The sequence below is a fragment of the Cyanistes caeruleus genome, chromosome 7 (genome assembly GCF_971803275.1).
Source record: "Cyanistes caeruleus chromosome 7, bCyaCae1.hap1.1, whole genome shotgun sequence".
NCBI lineage: Eukaryota > Metazoa > Chordata > Aves > Passeriformes > Paridae > Cyanistes > Cyanistes caeruleus.
Window position 1 is genome coordinate 27,511,105 of NC_141707.1, and position 14,605 is coordinate 27,525,709.

The 14,605-nt window shown below is 44.8% G+C and overlaps 1 protein-coding gene and 1 long non-coding RNA gene across 18 annotated transcripts in view; one reads left to right on the top strand and one right to left on the bottom strand.

Moving 5' to 3' along the window:
* The window catches only part of BIN1 (bridging integrator 1), a 92,475-nt gene that overhangs the window by 29,559 nt on the left and 48,311 nt on the right, over positions 1-14,605 (top strand). For all 17 annotated transcript variants that reach the window (XM_086896426.1, XM_086896412.1, XM_086896414.1 and 14 more), the window contains exons 2-3: positions 8,343-8,423; positions 14,201-14,255. In XM_086896426.1, the coding sequence (XP_086752552.1) occupies positions 8,343-8,423; positions 14,201-14,255 (136 nt within the window). The remainder of the gene's footprint in view (positions 1-8,342; positions 8,424-14,200; positions 14,256-14,605) is intronic.
* LOC147652266 (uncharacterized) lies at positions 7,134-9,522 on the bottom strand. Its single transcript, XR_015288900.1, has 2 exons — positions 9,410-9,522; positions 7,134-9,039 (listed from the first exon to the last, which is right to left on the bottom strand). It is a non-coding gene; the product is annotated as an uncharacterized LOC147652266 (long non-coding RNA).

Sequence of the window (14,605 nt, forward strand, 5' to 3'; positions counted from 1 at the left end):
CACAGATTAGCTGCACAGTACTTGCTGTGCCTTTTGGTTTAGAATTCTGACCTGAACAAGTCCCACTGCTGTGTTCTGGGAATCCAGGAACCAACCCCACTTAGATGTTGTAGCCCAGTTCTGTGGGAAGTGGCAGTGGGCCTTGTAGTAATGTAAAGGACTATGAATATTTTTTTTAAGCATTACTTGATGATGCTATACTACAGTTAGACAGTGTTAGCAGATAGTGAAGGCTTCCCAGAGTGGGAGTGTCATTAAGGCAGGGAAATGTCAAAGCCCATTTTAGATAAGTGGTTTCATCACAGCATGGAAGTTGAAGAGAAAGTGTTTGGTGCCTTTTTCAAGAAGAACTGAGTGTTGTCAGTAGGGTGGGAATGGCCTGGGGAGAAACTGTCATAAGTTCTACTCCAACAACAAAGATGCTTTTAATGTGGATCCTCAGGGATGTTGGTCTTGCTGAGACAGAGTGGGGTCGGAAGGTGATATTGCAGATTCTGAGAGCAGTAGGAGAAGAAGAGGTAACCAGGGAAATGAAAATCAACTTGGCCTTTTTCCTAGTACAGAAGATTAACTGGGCTTCTGGTCCTGTGTCCAAGAGGGCTTTTTATCTTGGGCACAGGGTTCTAACTTTGGGTATAGCAATTTTGACCAGCCAGGCAGGACAGGAGTTCTGCAACAATAGCATGGAGGAGAGGAGTCTTGAGCTCCAGGTGCAGGAACAGCCTGAGATCCACTAAACCCATGGAGGCAGTTGTGGGAGGAATGCCCCAAAACTGGGATTAGACCTGATTCTTCATTGTGGTCATCTATAGTATTAGGACACTCGATGTCCCGTGTATTTTAAGATGCTGACTTCAGCCTGGTGGAACATGTTGCCATGAACTCTCTCTTGAGCCCATTATGGGGAAGCAGGTTTTCCAGGAAATAATTCTGAGCCAGAAAACTGGAACTTTATTTTTTTCTATATTGGCTGCAGAGTGAGAGAGAAGAATGAAGCATGAAAGGCATCGCAATATGATCGCAGTGAGTCATATTAAACTTGAGGGATGTGTCCTGAAGGTGCAGGTCATGGTGAGGCTGCTGTTTAACAGCTGTCAGAGGCAAATACTTGAGATGAGCCTTCAGGGCAGTGCAGCATGACTGGCTCCTACAGAAATACAGTTTTTAATATAATGCTATTTAGGGAGAGGTGATGGTTCTTTGACACATACGTGGTGTTTCTTTGGCTGTAATATCTAATCACACTTGGGTTTATGTTACACTTCGTGTTGTATGGAGGAAAGAATTAGATCTTTTTAAGTAGTATATTTGTTTGGAGACGAAGTGATTTAACTTCATTGAAGCTGTCGTTTTTGGATTTGGGAAAAAATAGCTTTGGAAGGGCCTTACAAGGTTTGACTCCTTTGTAGAGTGGGATCAATCTGGCTTAAATCACACTTGAGATGCTTATCTTAAAGTCTTTCATTAGCAAAGGACTTCCATGCAATCTATCCTAATGATTTAAATTCCTCACTGTTACCATATTTTTGGGGGATGTGTACAGAAAATTGTCTTTCTAGTTGTTTGTGTTTTATAATATGGCTCTAAGCATGCAAATTCTCACACAGTTTAACTATAGGAACACCTGTGCAAATCAGACTCATCTGAGCACTGAAAACTGGTCATGTCATCTCTCCATTCCTCCCTTTCCCATTTGCCAGCTGGAAATGCCAGGGATAAATTTTGTGACTCTGTGACATGCTGACCAAACACTCCTCCTTACAGTGGGATGGATGTGGCATTAGACATGGCTTTTCCAGGTCATTCAGGAAGTCTCTAATGAAATGCAGTATTGGACTCTCACTTCCCAAGACTTAGTTCTGTAGCAGAGGCAATGTCCTGTCTCTGTGGGATCTATTCAACCTTGTTAGCAAGTAAGAAGCAAACAAGAACTGCTCTGTCTGTGCCAAGTTTGACATTGCCCTTTCCCATCTTCCGGTGATCCAAGGGTCTTGGTGATTGCTCAGCTATGGGAATAATTTCCTCAATTTAAAATGAAGTGTTCATGTTTGGAGTTTCTTCCTCTCCCCCCCATCTTCCTTTGTCCAATTGTTTGAAAGAAAGACTTAATTGTGCCAGGCTTGCATGAGGAAAGCCAGGCTGTCCCCAAAACCAGCCTGGAGTCAGGCATGGAGGGCAGGAGGACGTGCCCTTCTCCTGGGGAGGGCTGGAGGGGGAGCAGATTCCCAGTGCTGCTCATGCTTTTCTCCCCAGATCTGAATGCAGTAACCAAAGTATTCCATGAGCACAAATCTACTTCATTGAACAAGTCACATTGCATCTGGGCACAGAAGAAATGAGGCTTAAAAAAGCTTATGAAACTTCCTTTGTCTGTACCTTATTAATTTATGTGGCTTTGTGCTTTCAATCTGACTTAAACACTATTTCCTTCTCCTCCTCTTCCGAGTAGAATGTCTTCCATGGAATAGCAGGCAGCAGCCTGAGATCAAAGACCTATTTGTTCTGTTGCTAGTTGACCCATTGACACATGCCAATTTCTTGCAATTCAGAATTAGTCATGGTAGTTACTGGCTCAGTGCCCATTAGGTACTTGGGATTATGCACTGGAGTTGACAGACACAGCAACAGTCAGAAGTGCTGTTGATAAGAGGTGGAGAGGTCAGGAGATGGAGATGAGGTGGGCTCATGTCAGTAAGTGCAGCCCCTCTGTGATACTGTGGGGAGTAAGATGTGGACTTGTAGGGCTGAAGTTCCCCTGGCTGCGGGCTTAGTGACTTCCCCTTCATCAGGGGTTGATGAACCACTCTCAATTCAGATGTTTCAGATTTAGCTTTATTTGAGATCCACAAAATAAATGCATTTATTTTATTGCCTTCCTGCTCATCACTTGCATTCCCTAAGCTGGTCTTTGGCCTGGGTGACCCATATGCCATGGAAAGTAGAGTTTTAGTAGGTTATTGGTTCACATAGCGAGCCTACATGGGGTTTCAGGGCTTTTGTTGTGTTGTGGCATTGATATTTCAAAAGGGAGTGAGGGAAGGTGCTGACTGAGAACTGTGGCTGCATTGAGCAGCTGGCATATATTTATTTATTAGAAAGCATAAATGTGTTTGCAGTTGCTTTTTTGAGCAAAGCAGAACTGCATTTTAGTTGGTCTGATACTGCTTCTTGGTGCTGCCAGCTGCTGCACTGCCAGCAAGTGTTTGTCCTTACTTGGGACTGCTGCTCTGTATCAGAATTTGGTGGTCACAGGGCTGATGTCCACATCTCCATTCCCTTCCCACCCAATGTCTGAAGCAGAGCTCTGGAGACCCTATGCTAATCAGTGTGGGGGCTTTTCCTTCAGGAATGTTTCCTCCTGTACAAACCTAGGAAAAAAACGGTAAACTGCAGCCAGATAAGATGCTTCCTTTTGAGTTGTAAGACTTGTGGTATTTAGGTAATGATCAGTTGTTGTGTGACTCTCATGGTCTTTGAGGAAAACCTGCAACTTGGATAGCCCAAAGCAAATGCTCAAATTTGCTAGGAACAGCTGCTGTTTTTAAAGGCTGTTTCATGCCTTTACTTCTCTGACCACTGCTAGTAAATGCCACATGTTCTGGTATGAGGATTTTCATATTTCCCTTTCACTTCTGTGTTACCTCACTTCCTGAAGTGTAGCAATTCCAAGTTTACTGCAGATGGTTCTGCCCACAACAGCAGATTACAAACACATCCGTGATACGAGAGGAACGTGATTATTCACTGATTTGTTAATAGCGTCTTGCCTTCTAGGTTCTTAGAGTGCTTCAAAAACTTCAGGCGAACTCTTGAGTCTCCTTGTTTTGTTTGTTGCTTTTATTCAAGTGCAGGAAAAACTGAGGCTCTACTGGCTTGCTTTGCAGATGCTACAGTAGCTGGTCCATGCCTGTTGGTCTTACTGTGTACAGAGCATTTGCAGCTCTAGCTATAGTTATTAGAAGAGACCTGGTTTCTGAGAAATGCTGGAAAAGCTATCTGGTGCCTGAGGCAAAAAACACTCGCTGGGATGACAGCCCCATCCTGTCATAGTAAATCAAGACTGTAAATCAATATATGATAGTAAATAATTTTGTTGCTGCCATAGTAAATCAAGACTCTAACCCACAGCAACGGTAGAGCCTCCTCTGAAATCCGTTTTACAAGGAATTTTGTAGGATTCAGACAAAGTATTCCCTCCTTCACCCTATCTTGTGCCATCTAGAAATGGTCCCTGTCCTTATGCAGGGCCAGGACTCCTGAGGTCAAGGGCAGACCAGGGAGCCATGGTTGCTGCCTAATCTTTTAAATGCCAGATCCATGCCTGCTTCTGGTGTGGTTTGCCGCCCGACAGCAGCTGACACATCACACCATCTCTGATCCACCCCGAGATTTGGGAGCTGCAGTGGAGCCCTGTCTCCTACCCTGGTAAATCTGCTCCATTAATAGCTATCAAAGAGCCTGAAGTTTCCATCCGAACTTTATCTGGCTTTGCAGTGAGCTGGAGGATTAAAAACTGTCGCAGGGGAAGGGAGGGAGCAGCCGTGGCTCCCCCGGAATAGCCTGACCTATGACGGCACGTACCAGCCTGGGGAGGAGAGCTGTCCTGTGAGCTCATGGGTTATTAGCAGTGAGCACAGACATGTCTGCAGTCAGCAGCACACCCAGGGCCAGCTGCTCCATCCCTGCCTGCTTCAGGGAGTCCAGGGGATTTGGTAGTACAACTTGCCAGCACAGTTCTTTGATGGGGGAGCTGGGAGGAGGCTTGAGGGCCAGTGTTGTGGCGCCAGCCCTCTGTGCTGCTCAGAGGACTTTGGGTTTGACCTCTGGGCTGGTGTGTGGGGCAGATCTAGTTATGAGGAGGAGCATTGTGGGGAGATAACCACTGTCCTGCTGCAGCTCAGGGCTGTTGTCTCTCTGCTGCATCATAGCACGTAAAAAAAGGGATCGTTGCATGGCTAGGGCTTGCCTGTAGGACCAGCAGACATGGGGCACAAGCTTTCATCTACCACATGGGGAGTAAAAATTGAAATACATGAAATTGAAATACACAGAAAAGCCTTTTGCCAAAAGTAGCTAAACAAAAACATGAAGTTATATCAAACGATGTATTAGTGCTTGTTAGTTTTCCTTGCTTGCTTTTGCAGTGCAAAGATGCCTGTAAATCAACCAAAAACAAATATTTAAGTTGCTTTAGCCAAGTCAGCAAGCTCAAACAACATATATTTAATGAATTCAAGCCCAGACAAACCCTTTTTTGACCCTGAAAAACAATTATAAGGTATTGTAACCAAGAAATAGGTTAGCTTCTAATGGATAGCATTGAATGTAACATTTTAAAAATCTCACCCTTCCATGAGACTGAAAATGCACTAAATTCTTTTAAAGAATCTCAGTTGCCCCATCTCTGTAGAGCTAGGATCTTCCAATAGTGTAGGAAGCAAGAACAGAGTTTTTTTTTTGTGTAGTCAGGGACTGATACAGGGACTTTCTCTTGTACCTGGTTTTGTTTTCCTTGCTTTATTTCTCTGCAGGCATCTCCAATTCATCTGTTTCACCCACTCCTTGTCACCACTGTGGAATCACGCAGGGTTCCTTCTTCTTCCTTATTAAGAGCTTCTCCTCACCTGAGCAGGCTCCTGTTACAGCAGGAGCTTTTTCCTTAGAGATAGGCTGGGAGTTGGAGCCCTTTGCAGTGCCCAGTGTTCTGCAGGAATTGTGCAGAGCATCTCAGCGCAGTGGAACAAGATTTTCCCAGCTGGCCAAATGATCCCAGACTAAGTGTGCATGTTCCCCAAGGGGCAGTAGAATTGGAAATTAACTCCTTGGATATGATGGAAACAGGCAAGTGTCTCCCTAACGAATAGTCTGTGAGTGCTGCTTAGTGTTTTACACCAGGAAGCACTGAGGCTGTTCTAAACCTTTGACCCTGGTGACATACTCCAGATTCCTCCCAATCAAATGCTCCCCTCCCCTCCAGGCATGAAAGCATCACAGCTTTTGACTAGCCAGACAGATGCATTGCCCTGTAAAAATCTCCTTTGTATCCCCAGTAATTCTATTCATCTGCACATTGATAACATAATTCTGTTTTGGAATTCACAGCTTGCATGCTTTATTGTTATCAGTGATGGGTGCTGTTGGTGTGCCTGCTCTTGGAACACCCAGAAAGTCACCCAGCAGGTGGGAAATCCCTGCTCCATAGATGTGACAGCCTAGGGGAGTGCAGCTGAACAATATCTGGAGGAGTTGCCCATACCACTTGATGAGAAAGATGAGGCCATACTGAATCCTTCTCTCCTGCTGGCATGGCAGAGGAATGTGTTACCTCAGCAGCAGTGTTGGGATGGGCACAGGAGACACCAGGGCCTGGTGTACAGGGCTCCACCAGCACAAACAACATTGCCCCTTCTCTCTCCAACAAGCTCTTATGTGCCAAGGGGTTGTGAGGAAGAAGGGAATATTCATGCTGTCTATATCCTGCTGTGTAGACAGATTTACCAAGAACATCAGGCATTTGTAGCTGCAGCGTTTTGTTGCTGGCATTTGAGCTGTAGAAAGTTGTACTTAAAATTCTGGTGGTTCTTGGTGACAGAGACGGCACTTTTTGTCTGTATGTCCTTTTCCTTCCTTTTGCTGACACTGGAACATCTCAGCAATTTATGGAGGTGAAGAAAAGCTGTTGAACAGAGGGAGAATGAAAAACAGTGATTCTCTCCTAGACATTTAATCCCAGCTGAAATAAGGGGATTTAGGGGCTGGATGCTGAATGACTGCACTGATTTATCACATCTTCCACTACAGTCAGTTACTGTGATCAGGGGTGAGATGGGAATATCCGTTCATGTATGGGGGAGAGAGGGACTGAGATTAGTCAAATAGGCATAACAGGTGTCCTCCACCTCAATAGTATAAAAAAACCATGATAGTGGGCCAGTAGGAGCATGGCCAGTTGGACTAAATTGCTGTTGTAGGTCACTTCAGATTGAAAATACTCTATTCTACATCCTGCTGCATGATCCTTTTCAATTACATTTTGGGGACTAATCGTGAGAGATTGATCCCTGCCTTGCAGGGGAAAAATTCTCTGTTGCTCTCTGAGAAGATCCATGGGTAGCAAAGGCAGCTGGAGGAAACTGGTTTGGGTGACTGTCATGGCTCTCTGGCAGTTCCTCAGATTCTGGGAGCAGTTACTAATGGTCTGCCTGAAGACCTGATGTCAGTAACAGGGACCTGCTTTTTTTTGCCTTAATCCCCTTCTTCCCAAAAGGGGCTGAACATGATAGCTGGGTCTGTGGGTAAGGGGCTGTTCTGCTGTGCTCAGCAGAGCAAGGGAGCCTTCAACTTTCCAATGCTTTCTGGCTCTTGGGCAGTCGTGCCCTTTCCAGACAGGGCTGCCTCACTTTTTTTATTTTTTTTTGGCATGATTAGGTTTTAGTTTTGATTCAGAGAGATGATATAATCGGCCCTAACCAGTTACAGGGTATATCCCAGTCTCCTTACAGCTGGAGTTGCTTGGGGCATGGAAATAAATAGCTGCTGCCCTCCTCCACAGATTTTCCCAGACTTCTTGTGATGAATGTACCTGCCAGCCCAGAACATGAAATGCTGTTTTGTTCTAAGCCTGAGAGCAATCCACTTAGCTTCATGGAGAGGAAACTAAGAGAGAAGGGTGATAAGAGAAGTAGTCTGATAAGGATTTTTTTACAGGCTGTGGAGAGCTGTGTTGTGCAGGAAGGTGGCTGCTGACACTCTCAGAAGTGACACTTGGACTGAGTGTCACACAGATTAGTGGTGTAAGGTCCCCAGTGGCTCTCAGCAGCCAGCTCTTGCCAAGCATGTGCATAGTGAGAAGAGGTGGAAGGAAGGTGGGACTTTCACTGCTCCAGCCACCCTCCCTCCCTGAGATCTCTGCACAGCTTTCTGTGTTTGAGAACCATCCAGCTGTTCTGGGAGCAGAACCCCACCCTGTCTGGACTAGAGACTAATGTTAAATCAGGGTAAGTGTAACTACACAACACAAGGCAAATTAGGGATGTGGTTTGTGTCTTGGTTCAGGAGAGAACTGGATTGCTATTGCCTTGTCTGCAGAAAGCATTAGATCAGTGAAAGACAAGCCTCAGTCATGCTTTTCAGCACAGCAGAATGTAAGAGGTCCAAGTTCTTCTTGACTCATCTGTAAACTTGTTTTCAAACTATGATGTGTGGAAAAAGATCCTGAAAATTTTGAGAACAAGAATAAGGGTGACTTTTAAACTTTTCTCAGCCTAAGGACTGAAAACATGCAACTGTTTCTTTGTCTCTGCTGTATCTGTGTTTGAAGTCTCCTTCTTCTCTCTCCACAGGTCCTTCAGAAGCTTGGTAAAGCAGATGAAACAAAAGATGAGCAGTTTGAACAGTGTGTGCAGAACTTCAACAAACAGCTGGTAAGATAATTTGCAACATGTAATTGCACCCTGGGTTTCAGTATTACCTTCCAGTCATGTGCTGCAATGTGTAATTAAAGGCTATTAAGTTAAACAATGTCATAAGCCTATTGAAGTGACCCATAACACATAACTTTTACAAGAAACGACACTGTGACTCCAGGGTCCCTTTCATGGAATCAGTGAGAGAATCATAGAGTGTGCTGAGTTGGAAGGGGCCCATTGTGATCATCAACTCCAACTCCTGGTCCTGTGCAGGACACCCCAAGAGTCACACCATGTGCCTGAGAGCATTATCCAAATCCTTCCTGAACTCTCTGTCTGGTGCTGTGGCCACTTCCCTGGGGAGCCTGTTCCAGCACCCAGCCACTCTCTGGGTGAAAAACCTTTTCCTCATATCCAGCTTAAACTTCCCCTGCCTCAGCTTCATCCTGTTTCCTCCAGTCCTGTCACTGGGCATGAGAGTGAAGGGATTGGTAAAAATAATACTTGCTCCAGACCCAGTTTTTGAAAAACAAATAGTTCAACCAGAACACTTTCTTCAGTTAGCAGCTGCTTTGTTAAGTAATTTTTGCTCCTCCGCTGGAAGTGGGGATATAAGAGCAACATTGTGTCCCTGAAAGATGGATAGGGTGGGAAACAGAAATAAAAAAATAAAATGAAACAAGGCAGTTTCAGTTTCCTAAGCACAGTAAAGGACAGAGGGGACAAAGAAAGCAAATGGTGAGAAGGGAACATCCTTCCATGGCTAAGAGCTAAATCTGACTTCCTCCCCATACTTGCACAATCACTGTGTCAGGCCTGAGTCATTATTCTTCTGCGTGTCTGCCTCATCCCCAATATTTTAGTGCACAGAAATATTTTAACAGTGTAGCAATTTTTCCCCACCCTCCTACTTCCACAGCAGAAGGTTTTGATCTTCAGCTGGGTGTGTTTTATTTTTTATCTAGAGCCTTCAGCCTCCAAGAAGGAAAAGCACCAGTTACCTTGTGGGTTTTGCTGGTGCTTGTTGTTAGGGGAAGCATTGCTTCTGTTTTGTGGCAGGAAATATGTGCCACAGCATAGCTCAGGTGGTGCTGAAGAAATCTGTTACCCTTTTGTGGCCTGACACATTTAGGAGCTTTTTCTAGAGCTGGTAGTGGCAGCTGCATCATGTCTGTTGAGACTCAGCAGATGTGGTTGTGTGTCGCAAAACCAGCTGAGTAGGGATTTGCCACAGCTGAATGTAATGAAAATCCTTCAGTCTGGCTTTGACTTACGTGTAACCAGAGCTGATTGCAGATTCCTGGACACTAATTCTTGTTCTCTTGGCAGTAATAGTAGCTATTGCTCCTGAAGCTCCTGCAGCATGTCTGTAGAATGTCCAGCAATGATATTCTCTTGTACATGGCAGAATACATTTTAATTGCTTTCTGACAACATGACATTACCAGATGTGATTTTTTTTTGGTATAATTTTTAAGCAATTAAGAAATAACCTTTTTAAAAGAGAAATACAAAAAACCTCAAATCCAGATTTCTAGATGTGACTGTCTGGGTTGGCTTTTTCAGTTTCCAGAGCTGTGAGTTCCAGTGGTGCAGTGAGGAGCCTGTTAAAGGCTGCATCTTGTATCCCTTACATCTGAATTTTTTTCCTGTTTTATGGAGCAGACCATGAACTAAATTCCCCAAATAATTAATCAAAGAAGCTGGAGAATGCTCTGCATTTGTTACTTGGGGTGTGCTGGTTTTACTTAGGCCCTCAGTTTCCTTACTACTAAAACAAATGCAGACAATGCCTGTTTTACAGGGCAAACCATGAGTGTGAGTCAGCTGGATTCTTAAGATATCCAGAGCTGAGGACCAGGGGAATAAAAAATCAGCTATATATACATATATATATATAAACTTCTTTATATTTTTTTTATGTATGAGGTGTATGTAGTATAGTTATCTTTGAGATTTCTATGACCTTTCATTACAAAGTCTGCTCCAGTGGGGAGTGTAAGCCTGGAGGAAAGCTGACCTTTTGCTGCAGGCTGGTGACAGAACATCGCTGCTCTCTTGTGGAACTGGCTAGGGTGTGAGCAGACAGTGACCTTGTTCACTGGCAGATTAGAGGTTCCTCTGACTCTAATGACTGTGTTGGACCACTTTGACACGTGTTTCTCTGTGTAGGCTGTTGAGGAATGTAGTCCTGGTCTAAACATCACTTAAACATTTTCAACCAAGGTATATGGTTCTCTCAAATAGTGGTTGAGTGGACATAAAGGAGGGCATTGCACTTCTTAGATAACTCTCTGTCATCAGGTTCATATAAGAGCACCACTCTGAGGTCCCTGAATGGTATGAACTTTTTAGCTCAGATGGATTTGCTTTGTGACAAAAGAGCTGGACACAGCCATGCAGGTGCAGGGCATGCTTATCTCCTGAAGGCTTGACAAGCAGCAGAACTGCCCCTCATTACTCCCTCATGGAGATCTCTTTGTCTATTAACCTACCCAAACATCTCTTTGAAGGCTCTCTTCCCCTTCCCTTTCCCAGTGTCACTTGTGTTCAGTCATTGGCACAAGGATCTGTCCCAGATATTGTCCTTGCCAACCTGGGAGCAGGAGTCCTGCTATAAAGGTGCAACTCAGCCCCTGCCTGAGGTGTGCCAGGCTTTGGCTTCTCTTGCCCTTTGCTGAAGTGCTCACTGCAGGGACAGTGTGAGGCTGGTGGCAGCTCTTACACCTGGCACTCTGTGTGCTTCTGCCTGGCAAAGCAGCTGGGTTTTGATACCAGCTGCCACATGTGTGGAAGTTCTGGGCTGGTTTACAGCCTTTCACACCAAGCACAGGAGAGGGAAGCTGTGGCTGGCATGGGCTGCATCCATCTCTGCCTGCACCACGCTGTGTTGGGCACAGCCCCTGCTGCAAGGCAGGCAGTGGGGACTGCATCTTCCCTCTTGCAGAGCAGGTTCCCATTACAGTCAGTAGCTCAGAGAGAGGGTTTCTTCCCAGACAAGAACCCTTCACACCCAGCAGTTTCCATTTCAGCCCTAGGTGGCAAAACAAGTTTAACAGCCTCCTTGTGGTACCCCAGGGTGGGACTTCTCACCAGTTGTTCAGGCTCTGTGTCTTAACAATTCTAAAGTTTTGCTGAGTGGGGGCTTACCTGGAGCTGTAGTTTCACTTCTTCCCCTCCCTGTAATTACACAGTCTGCTCTTCTAGCCCTACATTAATCTAATGTGGAACAGAACATTACCTCCTGCCCCCTCACATGTCGAACATCCCTGCTGATAATAAAATCCTTCCCCCTAGAACTGCAGAATCAGAGAGCTTATGTAAAGGGCTTGCAGTCTAAAATTAGGATGAAATAATTCCTTTTTAAGATTGGGGGAAAAGGGTTCTAGGAAACCTGTGGGCTACCAAGAAGCAGCTCTACAGAAAATCACATACTTAGCTAGGGCTTGGTTTCAAGATAAGAAAGCACAGAAAGATATCAAAACACTTTAGTGTTTCTTTTAGTTTTTCTTTCACAGAGCTGTAAGTAATGGGTGGTTCATTAGGTCTTTGGGGAAGGGAGAGAGGTTTTCCAGCCTCCCAAGCATAGCACTTTTAAATGCTCATCTGTACACTGTCCTTCCTGTTATACCTGGTTGTGTTACAGGCTCATGGGTCTGAATTACACTGACTGCAAGTATGTCAATATCTGCTCAAACAAGATGACACTTGTGTGTTTAAACATCTTCATATGAGCCATATCTCTGTAATTTCCCTCTGCACATCTTTCAACTCTTTGATAACTGGGAAGTTGATTTGTTTTTGTGGTTCCAGTTTGACTCTTTTCCCTACTTTTTTACCATCTGGTTTAAGAAGCATCTTTTAAATGTGCACTCAAGAGTGTTGAAAGTTTCTGTTTTGGATTGTATTTGACAGTGTCTTAACTGCATTGTGAGAGGCATTTTGGAGAGAGAATTGGAACAGGCTCCCCAGAGAAGCCATCCCTGGAAGTGTTTGGGAAACACAGAGATGTGGAACTGGTTTAGTGGACGTGGTGATGTTCAGTCAAAGTTTGGACTTGGTGATCTTGGAGGACTTTTCCAGCCTTGATGATTCACTGATTTATGCAGAATTGTGGCAGTACTTGAGAGCTTACTATAGGCTGCTTGAAGAAAGCAGGTGCTGCATGCACAGAGAGAAAGCAATGGTCTTAAAGTTACCCCAAAATTTTATGGGAAAGCATTAATGCTTAAAATAATTTTAAAAAAAGCCTTTGTGGCAAGGGAGCTGCTTTACTGGTGGACAGGAAAAAAATCAACAGAAATGCCAGAGAGGAAACTGGACAGGAACCACAGGGCCTCAGGGGAGCAGGGAAAACAGGATTCAGGGCAAAACTCTCAACACGGGTCTCTCATAGAAAATCTTTCTGCTTATAGATCTTACAGGCTATGAAGTCTGTTAGCTCTCTCTGTTAGGCTCAGTACTTTTAAGAGACTTAGGTGACTCCATAATGGCAGAGATCAGCTGTAACTCTGAGTTTAAACATCGGTAAGAGGTGACTGAGACCACTCCATCTGCAGGATGCAGCACCACATTCTGGTGAGGATGCCTGGAGAACACAGAAGGCTGGTTCTGCTTTGCTGCAATTGCTTGCTCCAGTTTTCAGCCCTGACTTGTAGGTTTTTCAGGTGATTTATCTAAAAATATTGATTAGACATTTAATCATGGCGCTGGCTTTCTGCTCAGATGATACTTTTGTCTCCGTGGCTTTGGAACTGGGTATTGAGACTTGAGGAGTTCTGAGTTTGGCTTGTGTCATGTGCTGGTGTGGCAGGGTTAGGGCAAGCATGGACACAATTTTAGAGGTGGTTTCTGATTTTAAATGTGGTAGTTTTGAATGTTACTGCTCCAAACATTGCAGTGCCCAAGTGTGTAGTGGGCAAGTTCTGCAGAGGACATTCCCTGCTGGTAGTTTTTGATAACCTCCAAGTTGTGAGTTCAAATTTAGTTATTAAAAATGATACAGCTGCAGGATGATAATGTATCCATTGGGACTTTGCATGTCTTTTTCAAAACACGAATGCAGAAAAGACACCACTGCACCTCACAGCCTGCTGTCATTCTTCCTCTTTCCCAGTTTGTGCCCCACTGAGGGGGCACCCCAGCATAATGAATTTTGACAGCTGAAGCCAACTCCAAAGACAGGGAGCTCACAGGACATCTTCAACAGCTGCCTCAGAGCTACTGACTTCAAAAGATGTTTCCCATCAGCTCTCCCCACCACTCAGGCACCTCTTGTCTCAGCTGAGCTCATGCTGAGATCCTTTGTGCTCCCAGTGCAGCTGTGCTCTTTAAGCAGAGGCTAAATCTGCCCAGCTGTTGAAGTTGCAGTGATAACATAGCTTTGTGAGAAATCCATCTGCTTCCAACAGCATGGCCCAAGTTGTTTTTCATGCCTCGAAAGTTCTGGATGAGTTTGCATTTGCTCTTTTCCTACTGCCATCAGCAAAGGAAACAAGGGATTGGAAAGAGCTGGCCAGTTTTACAAACAGCCTCCTAGTCTGGGGAAACATTGGGAACTGACCCAAATAGAGTACAAGAGGAGAGGAGTTATGAGTACATTTGCTGCAAAAGAAGTTCCTAGAACACAGAGCAAAAAAATGAAAAAAATGTGATAGCTTGAAGTTTCATGGGATCATAGGACTGGTATCTAGCCCGTATTCAAGACCAGTTTTCTTTAATTGGAAATGCTTGAGGGCTTCTTACACTCTTTTTAGCTGAGAGAATAACTGATGATCTCCTTATGTTCACAGTCCGAAGGCACGAGGCTGCAGAAGGACCTCCGAACTTACCTGGCTTCTGTCAAAGGTAAGGCCTGCACGAGCAGAGGCCTCTTCCCTCTAATGCTTACCTATGCAGTGAGGTTTCTGCAGCCTTCCCCTTCCTGGTGTTTCCCCAGGCACGAGCTGTAGGACAGCCTTGTCTGGGGGAGGATCTTTCAGAATCCTTTGGGGCCAGCTGGGATGGAATGGGGTTGTGCTTTGATGCCAAACACGTGGTGCTGTCTTAGCAGATGGACATTCATGTGTCCTTCTAGGGGAGGATGAACACAAAGGGTTGATGCAACTGCACTCATGGTTCCTTTCTCCCTCTGGTTACCTTCCATCTCTGTGTCATCAAGTGTCAGACTCAGCATCTGTTGTAATGCTCCTGTGTCT